General features: G+C 47.4%; 1 protein-coding gene across 1 annotated transcript in view; it reads right to left on the reverse strand.

The window, feature by feature from the left end:
- Window positions 1–13,299, reverse strand: part of LOC120028943 (rho guanine nucleotide exchange factor 26-like) — a 70,942-nt gene extending 57,643 nt beyond the window's left edge. Inside the window, exons 1-2 of the mRNA XM_038974217.1 lie at window positions 13,145–13,299; window positions 12,167–12,327 (exon numbers count right to left, since the gene is read on the reverse strand). Of these exons, the coding sequence (XP_038830145.1) occupies window positions 12,167–12,264 (98 nt within the window). The 5' untranslated portion in view covers window positions 12,265–12,327; window positions 13,145–13,299. The remainder of the gene's footprint in view (window positions 1–12,166; window positions 12,328–13,144) is intronic.
- Window positions 13,300–22,745: the final 9,446 nt, after the last annotated feature.

Genomic DNA, 22,745 nt, shown 5'->3' on the forward strand with positions numbered 1-22,745 from the left:
GCGTGGAGGAGGAACAGGGCTCTGGAAACGCACTGGAAGCCTGGTGCGTGGTACCGGAACTGGAGGCACTGGGCTGGAGACACGCACCATAGGGAGAGTGCGTGGAGGAGGAACAGGGCTCTGGAAACGCACTGGAAGCCTGGTGCGTGGAGTAGGCACTGGTGGTACTGGGCTGAGGCGGGGAGGTGGCGCCGGAAATACCGGACCGTGCAGGCGTACTGGCTCCCTTGAGCACCGAGCCTGCCCAACCTTACCTGGTTGAATGCTCCCCGTCGCCCGCCCAGTGCGGGGAGGTGGAATAACCCGCACCGGGCTATGAAGGCGAACCGGGGACACCATGCGTAAGGCTGGTGCCATGTAAGCCGGCCCAAGGAGACGTACTGGAGGCCATATATGAAGAGCCGGCTTCATGGCACTTGGCTCAATGCCCAATCTAGCCCTACCAGTGCGGGGAGGTGGAATAACCCGCACTGGGCTATGAACACGTACAGGAGACACCGTGCGCTCTACTGCGTAACACGGTGTCTGCCCGTACTCCCGCTCTCCACGGTTAGCCTGGGAAGTGGGCGCAGGTCTCCTACCTGCCCTCGGCCCACTACCTCTTAGCCCCCCCCCAATACATTTTTGGGGTTTCTTCCCGGGCTTCCGTGCTAGCCGCGTACCTTCATATCTCCGCTCCTGGGCTGTGGCTGCCTCCTTCTCCTCCCCAGAGCGGCGATTCACTCCCACCTTAGCCCATGGTCCTTTTCCTTCTATGATTTCCTCCCAACTCCAGAAATCCTGCAATCCTTGTTTCGTGGACCACTGTTCGTGGTCCCGCTGCTTGGTCCGGGTTTGGTGGGTGGTTCTGTAACGATTCTCTAGCTCTTCCTCCTCCTCGGACGAGGAGAGGAGAGAGGGATCAGAAGACCAATGTGCAGCGAGGTATGATGACATATTATTTATTACAAGGAACAGACGAAGACGGAAAACTCTTGAACAACAATACAAAACAACAAACGAAGTAGACAGACCTGGACTACGAACTTACACGTAACGAAGAACGAACGAACCAGTACTGACTACAAACAAAACGAACGAACGAACGATACAGTCCCGTATGGTGCAACAAACACTGACACAGGAAACAACCACCCACAACAAACAATGTGAAAACACCTACCTTAATATGGCTCTCAATCAGAGGAAATGAAAACCACCTGCCTCTAATTGAGAACCATATCAGGTCACCCTTTAACAAACATAGAAACACATAACATAGACTACCCACCCAAACTCACGCCCTGACCGTCAAACACATACAAAATAACAGAAAACCGGTCAGGAACGTGACAGTATAGTGCGTATGTTATCATGTGTGTGTTTGTGTATGCATGTATCTAGGTGTGTGTCTCTTCACAGTCCCCGCTGTTCCAGAACGTGTATTTTTACCTGTTATTTAAATCTGATTCTACTGCTGCATCAGTTACTTGATGTGGAATACAGTTCCATGTAGTCATGGCTCTATGTTGTACTGTGCGCCTCCCGTAGTCTGTTCTGGAGTTGGGGACTGTGAAGGGATGTCTTGTGGGATATGAATGGGTGTCTGAGTTGTGTGCCAGTAGTTTAGACAGACAGCTCGGTGCATTCAACATGTCAATATAAATAAAAGTAGTGATGAAGTCAATTCCTCCTCCACTTTGAGAGACTGCCATGCATATTATTAATATTAGCTCTCTGTGTACATCCAAGGGCCAGCCGTGCTGTCCTCTTTTAAGCCAAGTCCCTTTTTGTGGCACCTGACCACACGACTGAACGGTAGTCCTGGTGTGACAAAACTAGGGCCTGTAGGACCTGCCTTGTTGATAGTGCTGTTAAGAAGGCAGAACAGTGCTTTATTATGAACAGATTTCTTCCCTGTTTAGCTACTATTGAATCAATGTTTTGACCATGACAGTTTACAATCCAGGTTAACTCCAAGCAGTTTGGTATCCTCAACTAGCTCAAATTCCACATGATTTATTACAATAATTAGTTGAGATTTAGGGTTTAGTGAATGATTTGTTCCAAATACAATGTTTTTAGTTTTTGAAATATTTAGGACTAACTTATTCCTTTCTACGCACTCTGAAACTAACTGCAACTCTTTGTTAAGTGTTGCAGTCATTTCAGTCGTTATAGTAACTGACATGTATAGTGTTGAGTCATCCACATACATAGACACACTGGCTTTACTCATATCATTAGTAAAGATTGAAAAATGTAAAGGGGCCTAGGCAGCTGCCCTGGGGAATTCCTGATTCTACCTGGATTATGTTGGAGAGGCTTCCATTAAAGAACACCCTCTGTGTTCTGTTAGACAGGTAACTCTTTATCCACATCATAGCAGGGGTGTAAAGCCATAACACATATGTTTTTCCAGCAGCAGACTATGATCTCTCAGCCAATCATCAGTCATTTGTGTAAGTGCTGTGCTTGTTGAATGTCCTTCCCTATACGCGTGCTGAAAGTTTGTTGTCAATTTGTTTACTGTGAAATAGCATTGTATCTGGTCAAACACATTTTTTCCCAGAAGTTTACTAAGGGTTGGTAACAGGCTGATTGGTCAGCTATTTGAGCCAGTAAAGGGGGCTTTACTATTCTTGGGTAGAGGAATGACTTTAGCTTCCCTCCAGGCCTGAGGGCACACACTTTCTAGTAGGCTTAAATTTAAAATATGGCAAATAGGAGTGGCAATATCGTCCACTATTATCCTCAGTCATTTTCCATCCAAGTTGTCAGACAGCACACGGTGGCTTGTCATTGTTGATAGACAACAATACATTTGGTCACCTCTTCCACACTCACTTTACGTAATTCAAAAGTACAATTCTTGTCTTTCATAATTTGGTCAGATATACTTGGATGTGTAGTGTCAGCGTTTGTTGCTGGCATTTCATAGTGAAAATATACCTCTCTGTTGATATCACATATTTGATCAAGCATTTCACACATGTTATCCAGATACTGACTGTTAGCACTTGGTGGTCTATAGCATCTTCCCACCAGAATGGGCATTATGTGAGGCAGATGAACCTGTAGCCATATTACTTCAACATTATTTAGCATGAGATCGCCTCTAAGCTTTACAGGAATGTGGTTCTGAATATAGACCGCAACACCTCCACCATTGGCATTTCTGTATTTTCGGTAGATGTTATAACCATGTATTGCTACCACTGTATCATCAAAGGTTTTATCTAAGTGAGTTTCAGAGATAGTCAGAATATGAATGTCATCTGTTACTAGCAAATTATTGATTTCATGGACCTTGTTTCTTAAGCTACATATGTTAACGTGGGCTATTTTGAGCACTTTTCTTCTGGGATGCTTACTTCGTTTTATTGCTTTACTGGGAAGCTTAGGAGAAGTAGATATTCTCCTGTTATTTATGTTAGTGCAGGGTGAGCTGCACACAATGGTCTTCCTACTAGGACACACCACCTCAGTGTTAACAGTGGTCTTCCTACTAGGACACACCACCTCAGTGTTATCAGTGGTCTTCCTACTAGGACACACCACCTCAGTGTTAACAGTGGTCTTCCTTCTAGGACACACCACCTCAGTGTTAACAGTGGTCTTCCTACTAGGACACACCACCTCAGTGTTAACAGTGGTCTTCCTACTAGGACACACCACCTCAGTGTTAACAGTGGTCTTCCTACTAGGACACACCGCCTCAGTGTTAACAGTGGTCTTCCTACTAGGACACACCACCTCAGTGTTATCAGTGGTCTTCCTACTAGGACACACCACCTCAGTGTTAACAGTGGTCTTCCTACTAGGACACACCACCTCAGTGTTAACAGTGGTCTTCCTACTAGGACACACCACCTCAGTGTTAACAGTGGTCTTCCTACTAGGACACACCACCTCAGTGTTATCAGTGGTCTTCCTACTAGGACACACCGCCTCAGTGTTAACAGTGGTCTTCCTACTAGGAAACACCGCCTCAGTGTTAACAGTGGTCTTCCTACTAGGACACACCGTCTCAGTGTTAACAGTGGTCTTCCTACTAGGACACACCGCCTCAGTGTTAACAGTGGTCTTCCTACTAGGGCACACCGCCTCAGTGTTATCAGTGGTCTTCCTACTAGGACACACCACCTCAGTGTTATCAGTGGTCTTCCTACTAGGACACACCACCTCAGTGTTAACAGTGGTCTTCCTACTAGGACACACCACCTCAGTGTTAACAGTGGTCTTCCTACTAGGACACACCACCTCAGTGTTAACAGTGGTCTTCCTACTAGGACACACCGCCTCAGTGTTAACAGTGGTCTTCCTACTAGGACACACCGCCTCAGTGTTAACAGTGGTCTTCCTACTAGGACACACCACCTCAGTGTTAACAGTGGTCTTCCTACTAGGACACACCACCTCAGTGTTAACAGTGGTCTTCCTACTAGGACACAACCACTTCCGTGATAACAGTGGTCTTCCTACTAGGACACACCGCCTCAGTGTTAACAGTGGTCTTCCTACTAGGACACACCGCCTCAGTGTTAACAGTGGTCTTCCTACTAGGACACACCGCCTCAGTGTTAACAGTGGTCTTCCTACTAGGACACACCACCTCAGTGTTAACAGTGGTCTTCCTACTAGGACACACCGCCTCAGTGTTAACAGTGGTCTTCCTACTAGGACACACCGCCTCAGTGTTAACAGTGGTCTTCCTACTAGGACACACCGCCTCAGTGTTAACAGTGGTCTTCCTACTAGGACACACCGCCTCAGTGTTAACAGTGGTCTTCCTACTAGGACACACCGCCTCAGTGTTAACAGTGGTCTTCCTACTAGGACACACCGCCTCAGTGTTAACAGTGGTCTTCCTACTAGGACACACCGCCTCAGTGTTAACAGTGGTCTTCCTAATAGGACACACCGCCTCAGTGTTAACAGTGGTCTTCCTACTAGGACACACCGCCTCAGTGTTAACAGTGGTCTTCCTACTAGGACACACCGCCTCAGTGTTAACAGTGGTCTTCCTACTAGGACACACCGCCTCAGTGTTAACAGTGGTCTTCCTACTAGGACACACCGCCTCAGTGTTAACAGTGGTCTTCCTACTAGGACACACCGCCTCAGTGTTAACAGTGGTCTTCCTACTAGGACACACCGCCTCAGTGTTAACAGTGGTCTTCCTACTAGGACACACCGCCTCAGTGTTAACAGTGGTCTTCCTACTAGGACACACCGCCTCAGTGTTAACAGTGGTCTTCCTACTAGGACACACCGCCTCAGTGTTAACAGTGGTCTTCCTACTAGGACACACCGCCTCAGTGTTAACAGTGGTCTTCCTACTAGGACACACCGCCTCAGTGTTAACAGTGGTCTTCCTACTAGGACACACCGCCTCAGTGTTAACAGTGGTCTTCCTACTAGGACACACCGCCTCAGTGTTAACAGTGGTCTTCCTACTAGGACACACCGCCTCAGTGTTAACAGTGGTCTTCCTACTAGGACACACCACCTCAGTGTTAACAGTGGTCTTCCTACTAGGACACACCACCTCAGTGTTAACAGTGGTCTTCCTACTAGGACACACCACCTCAGTGTTAACAGTGGTCTTCCTACTAGGACACACCACCTCAGTGTTAACAGTGGTCTTCCTACTAGGACACACCACCTCAGTGTTAACAGTGGTCTTCCTACTAGGACACACCACCTCAGTGTTAACAGTGGTCTTCCTACTAGGACACACCACTATCATATGGGGGAGCTCCGGACAACACCGGCCAATCGGATAACGACAAACAACAAGACGGAGATGCATCCAACAAGCGTGAACGGCGTCCAGCCACCGGCGTAGAAAACGTAAACATTCCACTCTGCGGTTTCCCCCAGTTTCTTACGTAGGCTGGCGACCTGCGTGATCAAGGAAGCTACCGCCGCATTGGAACTCTAGGTGGTCCGGTTTGTCCAGAAACAACGTGTAGTAAATGACCGTTCATGTACTTCTCCAGACAAAGAGGGCTCCATTACAAAACTCATCTGGTACCAACTTTGTTAGCTTGATGGCTAGCAGCTTAGTGACTCGTGTCTGTGGGGTGAAGATGCTCGTGTCTGAGGGGTGAAGTTGCACGTGTCTGTGGGGTGAAGATGCACGTGTCTGTGGGGTGAAGATGCTCGTGTCTGAGGGGTGAAGATGCACGTGTCTGAGGGGTGAAGATGCACGTGTCTGAGGGGTGAAGATGCACTTGTCTGTGGGGTGAAGATGCACGTGTCTGAGGGGTGAAGATGCACTTGTCTGTGGGGTGAAGATGCACGTGTCTGAGGGGTGAAGATACACTTGTCTGTGGGGTGAAGATGCTCGTGTCTGAGGGGTGAAGATGCACTTGTCTGTGGGGTGAAGATGCACGTGTCTGAGGGGTGAAGATGCACGTGTCTGAGGGGTGAAGATGCACTTGTCTGTGGGGTGAAGATGCTCGTGTCTGAGGGGTGAAGATGCACTTGTCTGTGGGGTGAAGATGCACGTGTCTGAGGGGTGAAGATGCTCGTGTCTGTGGGGTGAAGATGCTCGTGTCTGTGGGGTGAAGATGCATGTGTCTGTGTGGTGAAGATGCTTGTGTCTGTGGGGTGAAGATGCACTTGTCTGAGGGGTGAAGATGCACGTGTCTGAGGGGTGAAGATGCACTTGTCTGTGGGGTGAAGATGCTCGTGTCTGAGGGGTGAAGATGCTCGTGTCTGAGGGGTGAAGATGCACTTGTCTGTGTGGTGAAGATGCTCGTGTCTGTGGGGTGAAGATGCACTTGTCTGTGTGGTGAAGATGCTCGTGTCTGTGGGGTGAAGATGCATGTGTCTGTGTGGTGAAGATGCTTGTGTCTGTGGGGTGAAGATGCTCGTGTCTGTGGGGTGAAGATGCTCGTGTCTGTGGGGTGAAGATGCTCGTGTCTGAGGGGTGAAGATGCACGTGTCTGTGGGGTGAAGATGCACGTGTCTGTGGGGTGAAGATGCTCGTGTCTGAGGGGTGAAGATGCTCGTGTCTTAGGGGTGAAGATGCTCGTGTCTGAGGGGTGAAGATGCACTTGTCTGTGTGGTGAAGATGCTCGTGTCTGTGGGGTGAAGATGCACTTGTCTGTGGGGTGAAGATGCATGTGTCTGTGGGGTGAAGATGCATGTGTCTGTGTGGTGAAGATGCTTGTGTCTGTGTGGTGAAGATGCTCGTGTCTGTGGGGTGAAGATGCTCGTGTCTGTGGGGTGAAGATGCTCGTGTCTGTGGGGTGAAGATGCACGTGTCTGTGGGGTGAAGATGCACGTGTCTGTGGGGTGAAGATGCTCGTGTCTGAGGGGTGAAGATGCTCGTGTCTGAGGGGTGAAGATGCTCGTGTCTGTGGGGTGAAGATGCTCGTGTCTGAGGGGTGAAGATGCTCGTGTCTGAGGGGTGAAGATGCTCGTGTCTGAGGGGTGAAGATGCTCGTGTCTGAGGTTTCCATAGGAATGAGGTGGGGAGGACTATGAAGCAGTACAGGCCTGAACAGAGAGAGGTTAGTATGAATAACTGACTGACACACAGCTGCCAGTATGAGCTAACCCAGGGGACCATGAACACACTGTTACAGAGGAACAGAGGGCTGTGTGTGTTGATGAGAGAGAGGGGGGAGAGTCATGTAGAGAGGGGGGGGGTCATGCAAAGAGAGAGGGAGGAGCCATGCAGAGAGAGAGGGAGAGTCATGTAGAGAGAGAGCGGGGGGAGAGTCATGTAGAGAGGGGGGGAGGAGGCATGCAGAGAGTGTCCACTGGGAGGTAGGTGGGGGCGGTACATCTTGTTGAAAACACAACCTCTTTTACAAGAGCACTGCTCTGTGAAGCACAACAAGTATGACTGACCGGACTCCTGCTGAGTCCGTATGACTGTAAATGACTGCACGGCCCAATGCAGATGTCACATTGACCAAGCGCCCAGAAGCACAATGCACTTCTCCCCACAGAATGAGCTCTCTCTCCTGCCAATATGTGCACATTCACTGTTTCATCACTTCATTGTGTGAATTGTTTTGTGTTTGATTGTTAGTGTCTCACATATTGTACATTTACCATTAATTCCTATCATTTCTAATCTACAATGTTTGTTACTTTGGTTACAATCATTTCTCGTAATGCCTTTCATATTAGTACTCCAGTCTTCATTTTCAGAACGGACACATTATTTGCAGAGCACAAAACGTATGCTACATTTGTGAGAAACTAGTTTTGGTTTAATTCATTCTATTTTATGAGTTTTGTCAATTGAGTCATTGTCTTTTTGTTTGGAGCGCTCCTGTCAATGTTGAGTAAGGATGCGCACGCATAGAAGTAGGCCTACTGGCTACCTGGCCTGATTTACACATAGAAGTAGGCCTATTGGCTACCTGGCCTGATTTACACATAGAAGTAGGCCTACTGGCTACCTGGCCTGATTTACACATAGAAGTAGGCCTACTGGCTACCTGGCCTGATTTACACATAGAAGTAGGCCTATAGTCAACCTGGCCTGATTTACACATAGAAGTAGACCAACTGTCTACTTGGCCTGATTTACACATAGAAGTAGGCCTATAGTCAACCTGGCCTGATTTACACATAGAAGTAGGCCTATTGGCTACCTGGCCTGATTTACACATAGAAGTAGGCCTACTGGCTACCTGGCCTGATTTACACATAGAAGTAGGCCTATTGGCTACCTGGCCTGATTTACACATAGAAGTAGGCCTACTGGCTACCTGGCCTGATTTACACATAGAAGTAGGCCTATTGGCTACCTGGCCTGATTTACACATAGAAGTAGGCCTACTGGCTACCTGGCCTGATTTACACATAGAAGTAGGCCTATAGTCAACCTGGCCTGATTTACGCATAGAAGTAGGCCTATAGTCAATCTGGCCTGATTTACACATAGAAGTAGGCCTACTGGCTACCTGGCCTGATTTACACATAGAAGTAGGCCTACTGGCTACCTGGCCTGATTTACACATAGAAGTAGGCCTATAGTCAACCTGGCCTGATTTACACATAGAAGTAGGCCTATAGTCAACCTGGCCTGATTTACACATAGAAGTAGGCCTATAGTCAACCTGGCCTGATTTACGCATAGAAGTAGTCCTATAGTCTACCTGGCCTGATTTACACATAGAAGTAGGCCTATAGTCAACCTGGCCTGATTTACGCATAGAAGTAGGCCTATAGTCAACCTGGCCTGATTTACGCATAGAAGTAGGCCTATTGGCTACCTGGCCTGATTTACACATAGACGTAGTCCCATTGACTACCTGGCCTGATTTACACATAGAAGTAGGCCTATAGTCAACCTGGCCTGATTTACGCATAGAAGTAGGCCTATAGTCAACCTGGCCTGATTTACGCATAGAAGTAGGCCTATTGGCTACCTGGCCTGATTTACACATAGACGTAGTCCCATTGACTACCTGGCCTGATTTACACATAGAAGTAGGCCTATAGTCAACCTGGCCTGATTTACGCATAGAAGTAGGCCTATTGGCTACCTGGCCTGATTTACACATAGACGTAGTCCCATTGACTACCTGGCCTGATTTACACATATAGAAGTTGTCCTACTGTCTACCTGGCCTGATTTATACACATAAGTAGTCCTACTGGCTACCTGGCCTGATTTACACATAGAAGTAGGCCTACTGGCTACCTGGCCTGATTTACACATAAAAGTAGTCCTACTGTCTACCTGGCCTGATTTACACATAGAAGTAGGCCTATTGACTACCTGGCCTGATTTACACATAGAAGTAGGCCTATTGACTACCTGGCCTGATTTACACATAGAAGTAGGCCTATTGACTACCTGGCCTGATTTACACATAGAAGTTGTCCTATTGTCTACCTGGCCTGATTTACACATTGAAGTAGTCCTATTGTCTACCTGGCCTGATTTACACATAGACGTTGTCCTACTGGCTACCTGGCCTGATTTACACATAGAAGTTGTCATATTGTCTACCTGGCCTGATTTACACATAGAAGTAGGCCTACTGGCTACCTGGCCTGATTTACACATAGAAGTTGTCATATTGTCTACCTGGCCTGATTTACACATATGGAAGTTGTCCTACTGGCTACCTGGCCTGATTTACACATATAGAAGTTGTCCTACTGGCTACCTGGCCAGATTTACACATATAGAAGTTGTCCTACTGGCTACCTGGCCAGATTTACACATAGGAGTTGTCCTACTAGCTACCTGGCCAGATTTACACGTATAGAAGTTGTCCTACTGGCTACCTGGCCTGTGCACAAATGTAGACATAAATGTGCCCATTTGGGGACCTGATAGTATTTCTGATTGGCTAAACACACCACCAATAATGACCTGTGGAGCTTCTCAAAGTAATGTTTTCTTCACCTCAAACAGCGAGCAAACAGAGTCTGTTTTTACATCCATTGAGAATTACTATAGTTCCTCAAAATCTGTCCAGCTCTCTCCCTTTCGATAACCACTCAGCACGAAAGGGAAAAATGTCGTGCTCTGATCCAGTGGTCATAAAATAAAACCTGATTACCTCTTATCAGTGCTTGACTTGGACTGTAACAGGTTCCGGTACTCATTTTGGGTGCTGGTGCTGTTTATATTTAGGTGCAGGAGCTCCACAATACTTTAGAGATACTATTCTATAAGAGGAACAGGAGCTCCACAATACTTTAGAGATAATATTCTATAAGAGGAACAGGAGCTCCACAATACTTTAGAGATACTATTCTACAAGAGGAACACGAGCTCCACAATACTTTAGAGATACTATTCTACAAGAGGAACAGGAGCTCCACAATACTTTAGAGATAATATTCTATAAGAGGAACAGGAGCTCCACAATACTTTAGAGATAATATTCTACAAGAGGAACAGGAGCTCCACAATACTTTAGAGATAATATTCTATAAAGAGGAACAGGAGCTCAAGCAGTAGAACATTTGAGGTGCCGGTACTCAGCTCCGTTGAGCTCCTGCCAAAGTCAAGCACTGCTTCTTATCCCTTGTGCAAATAGCCTACAGCTGTGTCTGTCCCGAGCTCACTGGGGAGGGAAACTGAGGGCCCAGAATATTTTATACAATGTTGCAAGTTTGCTAGTGCAAGCTTCAGGCCAGACACAAATTAATAGTTGATACAATGTTTCAAATGGCTTCAGGCCTGACACAAATTAATAGTTGATACAATGTTTCAAAGGGCTTCAGGCCTGACACAAATTAATAGTTGATACAATGTTTCAAAGGGCTTCAGGCCTGACTCAACTTAATAGTTGATACAATGTTTCAAGGCCGGACTCAACTTAATAGTTGATACAATGTTTCAAGGCCGGACTCAACTTAATAGTTGATACAATGTTTCAAGGCCGGACTCAACTTAATAGTTGATACAATGTTTCAAGGCCGGACTCAACTTAATAGTTGATACAATGTTTCAAGTTCGTTGCAGACAGGCCATATGTAGCCAATGTGATTTATAGGATATTTATATTTATCAGGATATTTTCTACCTGCAATGTTTTTATTTGTTGGCTTTATGTAGGCAATTTTTACATAGTTGCCAATGGCAACAGAAGTAACTTTTTAAGTTATTTTTTATTTAGATTTGGATAGAATTTTGATTAACCACATGACAATGATATTATAATGAATGAAATGAAACTGTTTCACAAATATTTGCATATGAAAACCATAACTGACAAGTAGATTGGTAGAAATGGTCAAATAAATTGATATTCCACATGAGAAAGTTTGCCGAATCCTCATGCAGCTTATTGCCGCCAACTTCAGGAGAGTAACGGCAGAATCTGTGAAAGCCAGCAGGAGAGGGAAGAGGATGGTCCGGACAGGTTAAGTTATTTTTTTCTTCTGGTTATCTTGATCTCTGGCTCCCTCTTGAGTCATTTGTCTTATTATATTAAACCGTAAGCTTAAAGCATCAGACAAGCTCAATACATATATAGTTGATTTGATTAAAACACATAGTGTGTGTCTATATACGGAAAAATACATGTTTAAGAACAAACAACTTTCGGTTGACCAAGATGTTTTTTGTCGGGGACAGCCCTGGTTCTCACCCTGACCTCACACACCACAAGAACATCAACTACAATACCCACAATCCCCCTTGCTCTAGCTAAGGCAATCACACACACAAACACACACAGGAACCTACTTCTTGCTGGCCTCACACACGTCTGTGATGTTGGAGAAGAGGTGGTGGTGCTCGGTCTTGGTCATGGTGTCACTGAGCTCCGCTGAGTTCTGAAACATCTGGATCAGAACCTCCAGACTGTGGAGGTAGGAGTGTTCTGACGATATCAACTCAAATATGGCCTGATAGAGAACGAAAGAGAGAGAGGGAGAGTAATCAGTAACGCAACTTAAAAAAAAAAAAACGTTAAGTTACAAACTCTTAGACACATCCAGTAGAGCGAGAGAGAGACGTCCAACAAAATGTCACGTGTGTATCCTTAGAATTGATATTCTCTCCAATAACCTCCATAACAGATCAGAACATGTAGACTTCCCACAGCATTGATGTACCTAACATCTGTGTGCTGTACTTAATATCTCTGGCATGGCATTGGGCAATAACGTGTGTGCGAGGTACAGGCTACAAGATGTCATAGCAGGCAAACATTCAAGACAGAACTCAAATAAAACTTGGCCATATGTTAGTAAGGGGAAGACTGGTATGTTACGCCTCTGTACATTTCATCAAAACTGTACTTTGCTATATCTCTGTCCTCTATAGACATGTATCTGCTTGGACAGCCTTGCTATGAATTCATCTGTCCCTGACATATAAACTGGGATAATTTGTCTACGGTCCATATTTTCTAGTCCTCCCCTTTAAGAAGGGTTTATTATCGCTATGGAAAGGTTACAGGAAGAGGAGTTCAGGCAACATATATTATATTTCCCAGGGTGCTACAGTAAGTGACTTTTCTCTCTGTGTGTATGTGTGTGTGTGTGTGTGTGTGTATGTGTGTGTGTGTGTGTGTGTGTGTGTGTGTGTGTATACACATGTCTAACCCTCTGGAGGCAGTCTGCTTTATCCTTTGTAGGAACTGTCCATGTTTGAAGGGAAAGGGTCACGCATACACACACACACACACACACACACACACACACTGAATAAGGCTGTTACCTCTTGTCTTTTCCGCTCCTCCTGGCTGAGCGTGATTCCACTCTTCTTTACCTGCAGTAAAAACACGGGTTAGAACATAGGTCTCAGTAACAACATGAGGAAGAATATGTAATCTCTAACAACACAAGTCTAATGGCTACATGCCACCACTTAACCAGGTACATGCTGTACCTTAAGTAATGAAAGGAATTGTTTGAGGTGAGGTAGACCTCTGTGTCCGTCAAGGTTGTCTCTATCTGTATCCATCACAGGTAGTACCAACTCTCAGACCTAGGGATCTGCTTTTAGAGAAATGAAAGCTACTGTGTGATCAGCCTAACTCTCAGACCTAGGGATCTGCTTTTAGAGAAATGAAAGCTACTGTGTGATCAGCCTAACTCTCAGACCTAGGGATCTGCTTTTAGAGAAATGAAAGCTACTGTGTGATCAGCCTAACTCTCAGACCTAGGGATCTGCTTTTAGAGAAATGAAAGCTACTGTGTGATCAGCCTAATTCTCAGACCTAGGGATCTGCTTTTAGAGAAATGAAAGCTACTGTGTGATAAGCCTAACTCTCAGACCTAGGGATCTGCTTTTAGAGAAATGAAAGCTACTGTGTGATCAGCCTAACTCTCAGACCTAGGGATCTGCTTTTAGAGAAATGAAAGCTACTGTGTGATCAGCCTAACTCTCAGACCTAGGGATCTGCTTTTAGAGAAATGAAAGCTACTGTGTGATCAGCCTAACTCTCGGATCTGCTTTTAGAGAAATGAAAGCTACTGTGTGATCAGCCTAACTCTCAGACCTAGGGATCTGCTTTTAGAGAAATGAAAGCTACTGTGTGATCAGCCTAACTCTCAGACCTAGGGATCTGCTTTTAGAGAAATGAAAGCTACTGTGTGATCAGCCTAACTCTCAGACCTAGGGATCTGCTTTTAGAGAAATGAAAGCTACTGTGTGATCAGCCTAACTCTCAGACCTAAAGTCCCGCTGTGGCGGCACACACACATTATGTCTGTCAGTGAAAGGAGCAAGACAGTCACACAAACAATGTTCATGAGTCCACGAACTGTAACAAAGGGAGTAGTTATCATACCAGACCTGTAGGAGCTGAATAAAGACCCCAGACTTATAATAGCTGACTAAAGACCTGTAGGAGCTGAATAAAGACCTGTAGGAGCTGACTAAAGACCTGTAGGAGCTGACTAAAGACCTGCAGGAGCTGACTAAAGACCTGTCAGAGCTGAATAAAGACCTGAAGGAGCTGACTAAAGACCTGCAGGAGCTGACTAAAGACCTGTCAGAGCTGAATAAAGACATGTAGGAGCTGACTAAAGACCTGTAGGAGCTGAATAAAGACCTGTAGTAGCTGAATAAAGACCTGTGGGAGCTGAATAAAGACCTGTAGGAGGTGAATAAAGACCTGTAGGAGGTGAATAAAGACCTGTAGGAGGTGAATAAAGAGCTGTAGGAGCTGAATAAAGACCTGTAGGAGCTGAATAAAGACCTGTGGGAGCTGAAGTAAGACCTGTAGGAGCTGAATAAAGACCTGTAGGAGCTGAATAAAGACCTGTCAGAGCTGAAGTAAGACATCAGACTTATAAGAGCTGACTAAAGACCTGTAAGAGGTGAATAAAGACCTGTAGAAGCTGAATAAAGACCTGTCAGAGCTGACTAAAGACCTGTAGGAGCTGAATAAAGACCTGTAGGAGCTGAATAAAGACCTGTAAGAGCTGAATAAAGACCTGTGGGAGCTGAATAAAGACCTGTCAGAGCTGAAGTAAGACCTGTAGGAGCTGAATAAAGACCTGTCAGAGCTGAAGAAAGACCCCAGACTTATAAGAGCTGACTAAAGACCTGTAAGAGCTGAATAAAGACCTGTCAGAGCTGAAGTAAGACCCCAGACTTATAAGAGCTGACTAAAGACCTGTAAGAGCTGAATAAAGACCTGTCAGAGCTGAAGTAAGACCCCAGACTTATAAGAGCTGACTAAAGACCTGTAAGAGCTGAATAAAGACCTGTAGGAGCTGAATAAAGACCTGTAAGAGCTGAATAAAGACCTGTAGGAGCTGAATAAAGACCTGTAGGAGCTGAATAAAGACCTGTCAGAGCTGAATAAAGACCTGTAGGAGCTGAATAAAGACCTGTCAGAGCTGAATAAAGACCTGTCAGAGCTGAATAAAGACCCCAGACTTATAAGAGCTGACTAAAGACCTGTAAGAGCTGAATAAAGACCTGTAGGAGCTGACTAAAGACCTGTCAGAGCTGAATAAAGACCTGTAGGAGCTGAATAAAGACCTGTAAGAGCTGAATAAAGACCTGTAGGAGCTGAATAAAGACCTGTCAGAGCTGAAATAAGACATGTAGGAGCTGAATAAAGACCTGTAAGAGCTGAATAAAGACCTGTAGGAGCTGAATAAAGACCTGTCAGAGCTGAAGAAAGACCCCAGACTTATAAGAGCTGAATAAAGACCTGTCAGAGCTGAAGACCCCAGACTTATAAGAGCTGAATAAAGACCTGTCAGAGCTGAATAAAGACCTGTCAGAGCTGAAGACCCCAGACTTATAAGAGCTGAATAAAGACCTGTCAGAGCTGAAGTAAGACCCCAGTCTAAGTTTAGAGAGAGAAAGGTTCTCATTGGGGAAGTCTGGGAATGTGCACAGGATAGCTTAGGTGTACGTGTACGGGTGCACGTTTGTGTGTGACCCTAAGCATGATGCGTGTGTGTGGATGCTCGCCGGGACCAGACGTGAGTGCTGCAGCTCATGGTCATCTACTAACATAACTTAACCCATTGTATTTGCCGCCGTTAGCGCAGTAAAAGGTCCGGTGATTTTCTTGGGCACTTTTAGGTACAGATGTGCCTCGTCGCAATGCTAAAAACATCGATGCGCAAACAAGCCCTATTCAGTGGCCAAATCTACCAGCAGCAATGGAGCGTTCACGACCCATCCCCCCCCTGGTTCATCTGGTGGGCGGATATACCTGGCCAGTTCTCTGAGTATGAACATCGACTGTCGCAACATGAATGGAAACAATTCCAGACTCATGGAGAGAGCCTTCAGAAAAAAAGCCTGGACACTAAAGTTCTCCAGGAGAACACCATCTTTGTCTCTTCCGGAGATCCAGGGAAATGGAATAGAGTGGCGGCTGTCCTGAACGGAGCTTTCTACAGGAACGCCATCTGTTCTGCAGAACATCGGGACGGGAGACCCTCTGGTGCTCCACTCCTGAAATATGTTGTACGGATCCTGAGAAAGTTCCCTAGACTCTTGGAATGCCCAGCGGAGGTGACCTCCCTCGCTGACGGGATCAAGACACAGCTGTGCTTTATAAATCGGGAGAGCATTCAACCATCACTTGTAGCAGTTGGACTCAACACGAAAGAGGACAGAGAAAGGTATGCAGGGAGAAATTGGCATACCAATTGCAACATCATTATTCTGACCAACAGTGCCCAGTATCTTGGTCATACGTGTAATGTTGTTGGCGAGTTGAGGGGGATGGGACGACGACGACAAGTTGAGGAGCTTGTCCATGAGTATTCAACCACGCTTGATGTGATTGACGTTTCCCCTCTGCCTGTGGTCATGAGCTAGAAGTTGGGAGGAAGGTTACCCTAGCAAAGATTCAACATCTGCTTGCCAATGTGCCTCAGAAGGTTCTGAGGGAAATTATTAACAAGCCTGTTCAAGTGGTGAGAAAGTGTCTATGCTTAAACACACCACACGTGATGTTGTCTTCCTGAGCCGAAGAGAGGGGGGTTTAGGTGTCCAGAATGTTGAGTGGATTTACACTGCTACCAGACTGACTCACCTGTTGAACATGCTCAACAGTGACAATGTGACAGTCAGGGAGTTAGATAGAGCCTCCGTTCTTCTGGACCTACGAAGGAAGAAGGTTACACTGGCCAGGGACACTGAGGATAACTTCCTGGGTTTCAGGAGGAAGGCCAATGGAAAATTAGAGACATTCGTGCTTCGGGCTTTGGAGTCTGGTCAGATTGGCCGGACCTCAACAACCTGTGCATCCGGACTGGAGTAGAGCTCAGGTGGACACGGACTGACAGGTAAACTGAGTACGTGACTGGAGTAGAGCTCAGGTGAACAGGGACTGACAGGTAAACTGAGTACGTGACTGGAGTGGAGCTCAGGTGGACACGGACTGACAGGTAAACTGAGTACGTGACTGGAGTGGAGCTCAGGTGGACACGGACTGACAGGTAAACTGAGCCAGTAACTGGAGTGGAGCTCAGGTGGACACGGACTGACAGGTAAACTGAGTACGTGACTGGAGTGGAGCTCAGGTGGACACGGACTGTCAGGTAAACTGAGCACGTGACTGGAGTGGAGCTCAGGTGGACACGGACTGACAGGTAAACTGAGCACGTGACTGGAGTGGAGCTCAGGTGGACACGGACTGACAGGTAAACTGAGTACGAGAGTGGAGTAGAGCTCAGGTGGACACGGACTGACAGGTAAACTGAGTGCGTGACTGGAGTGGAGCTCAGGTGGACACGGACTGACAGGTAAACTGAGTACGTGACTGGAGTGGAGCTCAGGTGGACACGGACTGACAGGTAAACTGAGCCAGTAACTGGAGTGGAGCTCAGGTGGACACGGACTGACAGGTAAACTGAGTACGTGACTGGAGTGGAGCTCAGGTGGACACGGACTGTCAGGTAAACTGAGCACGTGACTGGAGTGGAGCTCAGGTGGACACGGACTGACAGGTAAACTGAGCACGTGACTGGAGTGGAGCTCAGGTGGACACGGACTGACAGGTAAACTGAGTACGAGAGTGGAGTAGAGCTCAGGTGGACACGGACTGACAGGTAAACTGAGTGCGTGATGAGTGGAGCTCAGGTGGACACGGACTGACTGGTAAACTGAGTACGTGACTGGAGTGGAGCTCAGGTGGACACGGACTGACAGGTAAACTGAGTACGTAACTGGAGTAGAGCTCAGGTGGACACGGACTGACAGGTAAACTGAGTACGTAACTGGAGTAGAGCTCAGGTGGACACGGACTGACAGGTAAACTGAGTACGTGACTGGAGTAGAGCTCAGGTGGACACGGACTGACAGGTAAACTGAGTGCGTGACTGGAGTGGAGCTCAGGTGGACACGGACTGACTGGTAAACTGAGTACGTGACTGGAGTGGAGCTCAGGTGGACACGGACTGACAGGTAAACTGAGTACGAGAGTGGAGTAGAGCTCAGGTGGACACGGACTGACAGGTAAACTGAGTGCGTGATGAGTGGAGCTCAGGTGGACACGGACTGACTGGTAAACTGAGTACGTGACTGGAGTGGAGCTCAGGTGGACACGGACTGACAGGTAAACTGAGTACGTAACTGGAGTAGAGCTCAGGTGGACACGGACTGACAGGTAAACTGAGTACGTGACTGGAGTAGAGCTCAGGTGGACACGGACTGACAGGTAAACTGAGTGCGTGACTGGAGTGGAGCTCAGGTGGACACGGACTGACTGGTAAACTGAGTACGTGACTGGAGTGGAGCTCAGGTGGACACGGACTGACAGGTAAACTGAGTACGTGACTGGAGTAGAGCTCAGGTGAACACGGACTGACAGGTAAACTGAGTACGTGACTGGAGTGGAGCTCAGGTGGACACGGACTGACAGGTAAACTGAGCACATGACTGGAGTAGAGCTCAGGTGAACACGGACTGACAGATAAACTGAGCACGTGACTGGAGTACAGCTCAGGTGGACACAGACTGACAGGTAAACTGAGTACGTGACTGGAGTGGAGCTCAGGTGAACACGGACTGACAGGTAAACTGAGCACGTGACTGGAGTGGAGCTCAGGTGGACACGGACTGACAGGTAAACTGAGTACGTGACTGGAGTGGAGCTCAGGTGGACACGGACTGACAGGTAAACTGAGTACGTGACTGGAGTGGAGCTCAGGTGGACACGGACTGACAGGTAAACTGAGTACGTGACTGGAGTGGAGCTCAGGTGGACACGGACTGACAGGTAAACTGAGTACGTGACTGGAGTAGAGCTCAGGTGGACACGGACTGACAGGTAAACTGAGACAGTGACTGGAGTGTAGCTCAGGTGGACACGGACTGACAGGTAAACTGAGTACGTGACTGGAGTGGAGCTCAGGTGGACACGGACTGACAGGTAAACTGAGTACGTGACTGGAGTAGAGCTCAGGTGAACACGGACTGACAGGTAAACTGAGTACGTGACTGGAGTGGAGCTCAGGTGGACACGGACTGACAGGTAAACTGAGTACGTGACTGGAGTAGAGCTCAGGTGGACATGGACTGACAGGTAAACTGAGTACGTGACTGGAGTAGAGCTCAGGTGGACACGGACTGACAGGTAAACTGAGTACGTGACTGGAGTAGAGCTCAGGTGGACACGGACTGACAGGTAAACTAAGTACGTGACTGGAGTGGAGCTCAGGTAGACCTGGACTGACAGGTAAACTGAGCCAGTGACTGGAGTAGAGCTCAGGTGAACATGGACTGACAGGTAAACTGAGCCAGTGACTGGTGTAGAGCTCAGGTGAACATGGACTGACAGGTAAACTGAGCCAGTAACTGGAGTAGAGCTCAGGTGGACCTGGACTGACAGGTAAACTGAGACAGTAACTGGAGTAGAGCTCAGGTGAACATGGACTGACAGGTAAACTGAGTACGTGACTGGAGTGGAGCTCAGGTGAACATGGACTGACAGGTAAACTGAGTATGTGACTGGAGTGGAGCTCAGGTGAACATGGACTGACAGGTAAACTGAGCCAGTGACTGGAGTAGAGCTCAGGTGAACACGGACTGACAGGTAAACTGAGTACGTGACTGGAGTGGAGCTCAGGTGGACCTGGACTGACAGGTAAACTGAGCCAGTGACTGGAGTAGAGCTCAGGTGAACATGGAATGACAGGTAAACTGAGCCAGTAACTGGAGTAGAGCTCAGGTGAACATGGACTGACAGGTAAACTGAGTACGTGACTGGAGTGGAGCTCAGGTGGACCTGGACTGACAGGTAAACTGAGACAGTAACTGGAGTAGAGCTCAGGTGAACACGGACTGACAGGTAAACTGAGCCAGTAACTGGAGTAGAGCTCAGGTGAACACTGACTGACAGGTAAACTGAGTACGTGACTGGAGTGGAGCTCAGGTGAACACGGACTGACAGGTAAACTGAGACAGTAACTGGAGTAGAGCTCAGGTGGACATGGACTGACAGGTAAACTGAGCCAGTGACTGGAGTAGAGCTCAGGTGAACATGGACTGACAGGTAAACTGAGCCAGTAACTGGAGTAGAGCTCAGGTGGACCTGGACTGACAGGTAAACTGAGACAGTAACTGGAGTAGAGCTCAGGTGGACACGGACTGACAGGTAAACTGAGCCAGTGACTGGAGTAGAGCTCAGGTGGACCTGGACTGACAGGTAAACTGAGACAGTAACTGGAGTAGAGCTCAGGTGAACACGGACTGACAGATAAACTGAGACAGTAACTGGAGTAGAGCTCAGGTGGACCTGGACTGACAGGTAAACTGAGACAGTAACTGGAGTAGAGCTCAGGTGAACATGGACTGACAGGTAAACTGAGACAGTAACTGGAGTAGAGCTCAGGTGAACATGGACTGACAGGTAAACTGAGACAGTAACTGGAGTAGAGCTCAGGTGGACCTGGACTGACAGGTAAACTGAGACAGTAACTGGAGTAGAGCTCAGGTGGACCTGGACTGACAGGTAAACTGAGTACGTGACTGGAGTGGAGCTCAGGTGAACATGGACTGACAGGTAAACTGAGCCAGTAACTGGAGTAGAGCTCAGGTGAACATGGACTGACAGGTAAACTGAGACAGTAACTGGAGTGGAGCTCAGGTGAACATGGACTGACAGGTAAACTGAGACAGTAACTGGAGTGGAGCTCAGGTGGACATGGACTGACAGGTAAACTGAGCCAGTAACTGGAGTAGAGCTCAGGTGAACATGGACTGACAGGTAAACTGAGACAGTAACTGGAGTATAGCTCAGGTGAACATGGACTGACAGGTAAACTGAGACAGTAACTGGAGTGGAGCTCAGGTGGACATGGACTGACAGGTAAACTGAGCCAGTAACTGGAGTAGAGCTCAGGTGAACATGGACTGACAGGTAAACTGAGACAGTAACTGGAGTAGAGCTCAGGTGAACATGGACTGACAGGTAAACTGAGACAGTAACTGGAGTAGAGCTCAGGTGAACATGGACTGACAGGTAAACTGAGACAGTAACTGGAGTAGAGCTCAGGTGAACATGGACTGACAGGTAAACTGAGCCAGTAACTGGAGTAGAGCTCAGGTGAACATGGACTGACAGGTAAACTGAGCCAGTAACTGGAGTAGAGCTCAGGTGAACATGGACTGACAGGTAAACTGAGCCAGTAACTGGAGTAGAGCTCAGGTGAACATGGACTGACAGGTAAACTGAGACAGTAACTAGAGTAGAGCTCAGGTGAACATGGACTGACAGGTAAACTGAGCCAGTAACTGGAGTAGAGCTCAGGTGAACATGGACTGACAGGTAAACTGAGACAGTAACTGGAGTAGAGCTCAGGTGAACATGGACTGACAGGTAAACTGAGCCAGTAACTGGAGTAGAGCTCAGGTGAACATGGACTGACAGGTAAACTGAGCCAGTAACTGGAGTAGAGCTCAGGTGAACATGGACTGACAGGTAAACTGAGACAGTAACTGGAGTGGAGCTCAGGTGGACATGGACTGACAGGTAAACTGAGACAGTAACTGGAGTAGAGCTCAGGTGAACATGGACTGACAGGTAAACTGAGACAGTAACTGGAGTAGAGCTCAGGTGAACATGGACTGACAGGTAAACTGAGACAGTAACTGGAGTACAGCTCAGGTGAACATGGACTGACAGGTAAACTGAGACAGTAACTGGAGTAGAGCTCAGGTGAACATGGACTGACAGGTAAACTGAGACAGTAACTGGAGTAGAGCTCAGGTGAACATGGACTGACAGGTAAACTGAGCCAGTAACTGGAGTAGAGCTCAGGTGAACACGGACTGACAGGTAAACTGAGACAGTAACTGGAGTAGAGCTCAGGTGAACATGGACTGACAGGTAAACTGAGACAGTAACTGGAGTAGAGCTCAGGTGAACACGGACTGACAGGTAAACTGAGACAGTAACTGGAGTAGAGCTCAGGTGAACATGGACTGACAGGTAAACTGAGACAGTAACTGGAGTAGAGCTCAGGTGAACATGGACTGACAGGTAAACTGAGCCAGTAACTGGAGTAGAGCTCAGGTGGACCTGGACTGACAGGTAAACTGAGACAGTAACTGGAGTAGAGCTCAGGTGAACACGGACTGACAGGTAAACTGAGACAGTAACTGGAGTAGAGCTCAGGTGAACACGGACTGACAGGTAAACTGAGACAGTAACTGGAGTAGAGCTCAGGTGGACCTGGACTGACAGGTAAACTGAGACAGTAACTGGAGTAGAGCTCAGGTGGACCTGGACTGACAGGTAAACTGAGACAGTAACTGGAGTAGAGCTCAGGTGGACCTGGACTGACAGGTAAACTGAGACAGTAACTGGAGTAGAGCTCAGGTGGACCTGGACTGA

This window comes from Salvelinus namaycush, chromosome 34, assembly GCF_016432855.1.
Source record: "Salvelinus namaycush isolate Seneca chromosome 34, SaNama_1.0, whole genome shotgun sequence".
Taxonomy (NCBI): Eukaryota; Metazoa; Chordata; class Actinopteri; order Salmoniformes; family Salmonidae; genus Salvelinus; species Salvelinus namaycush.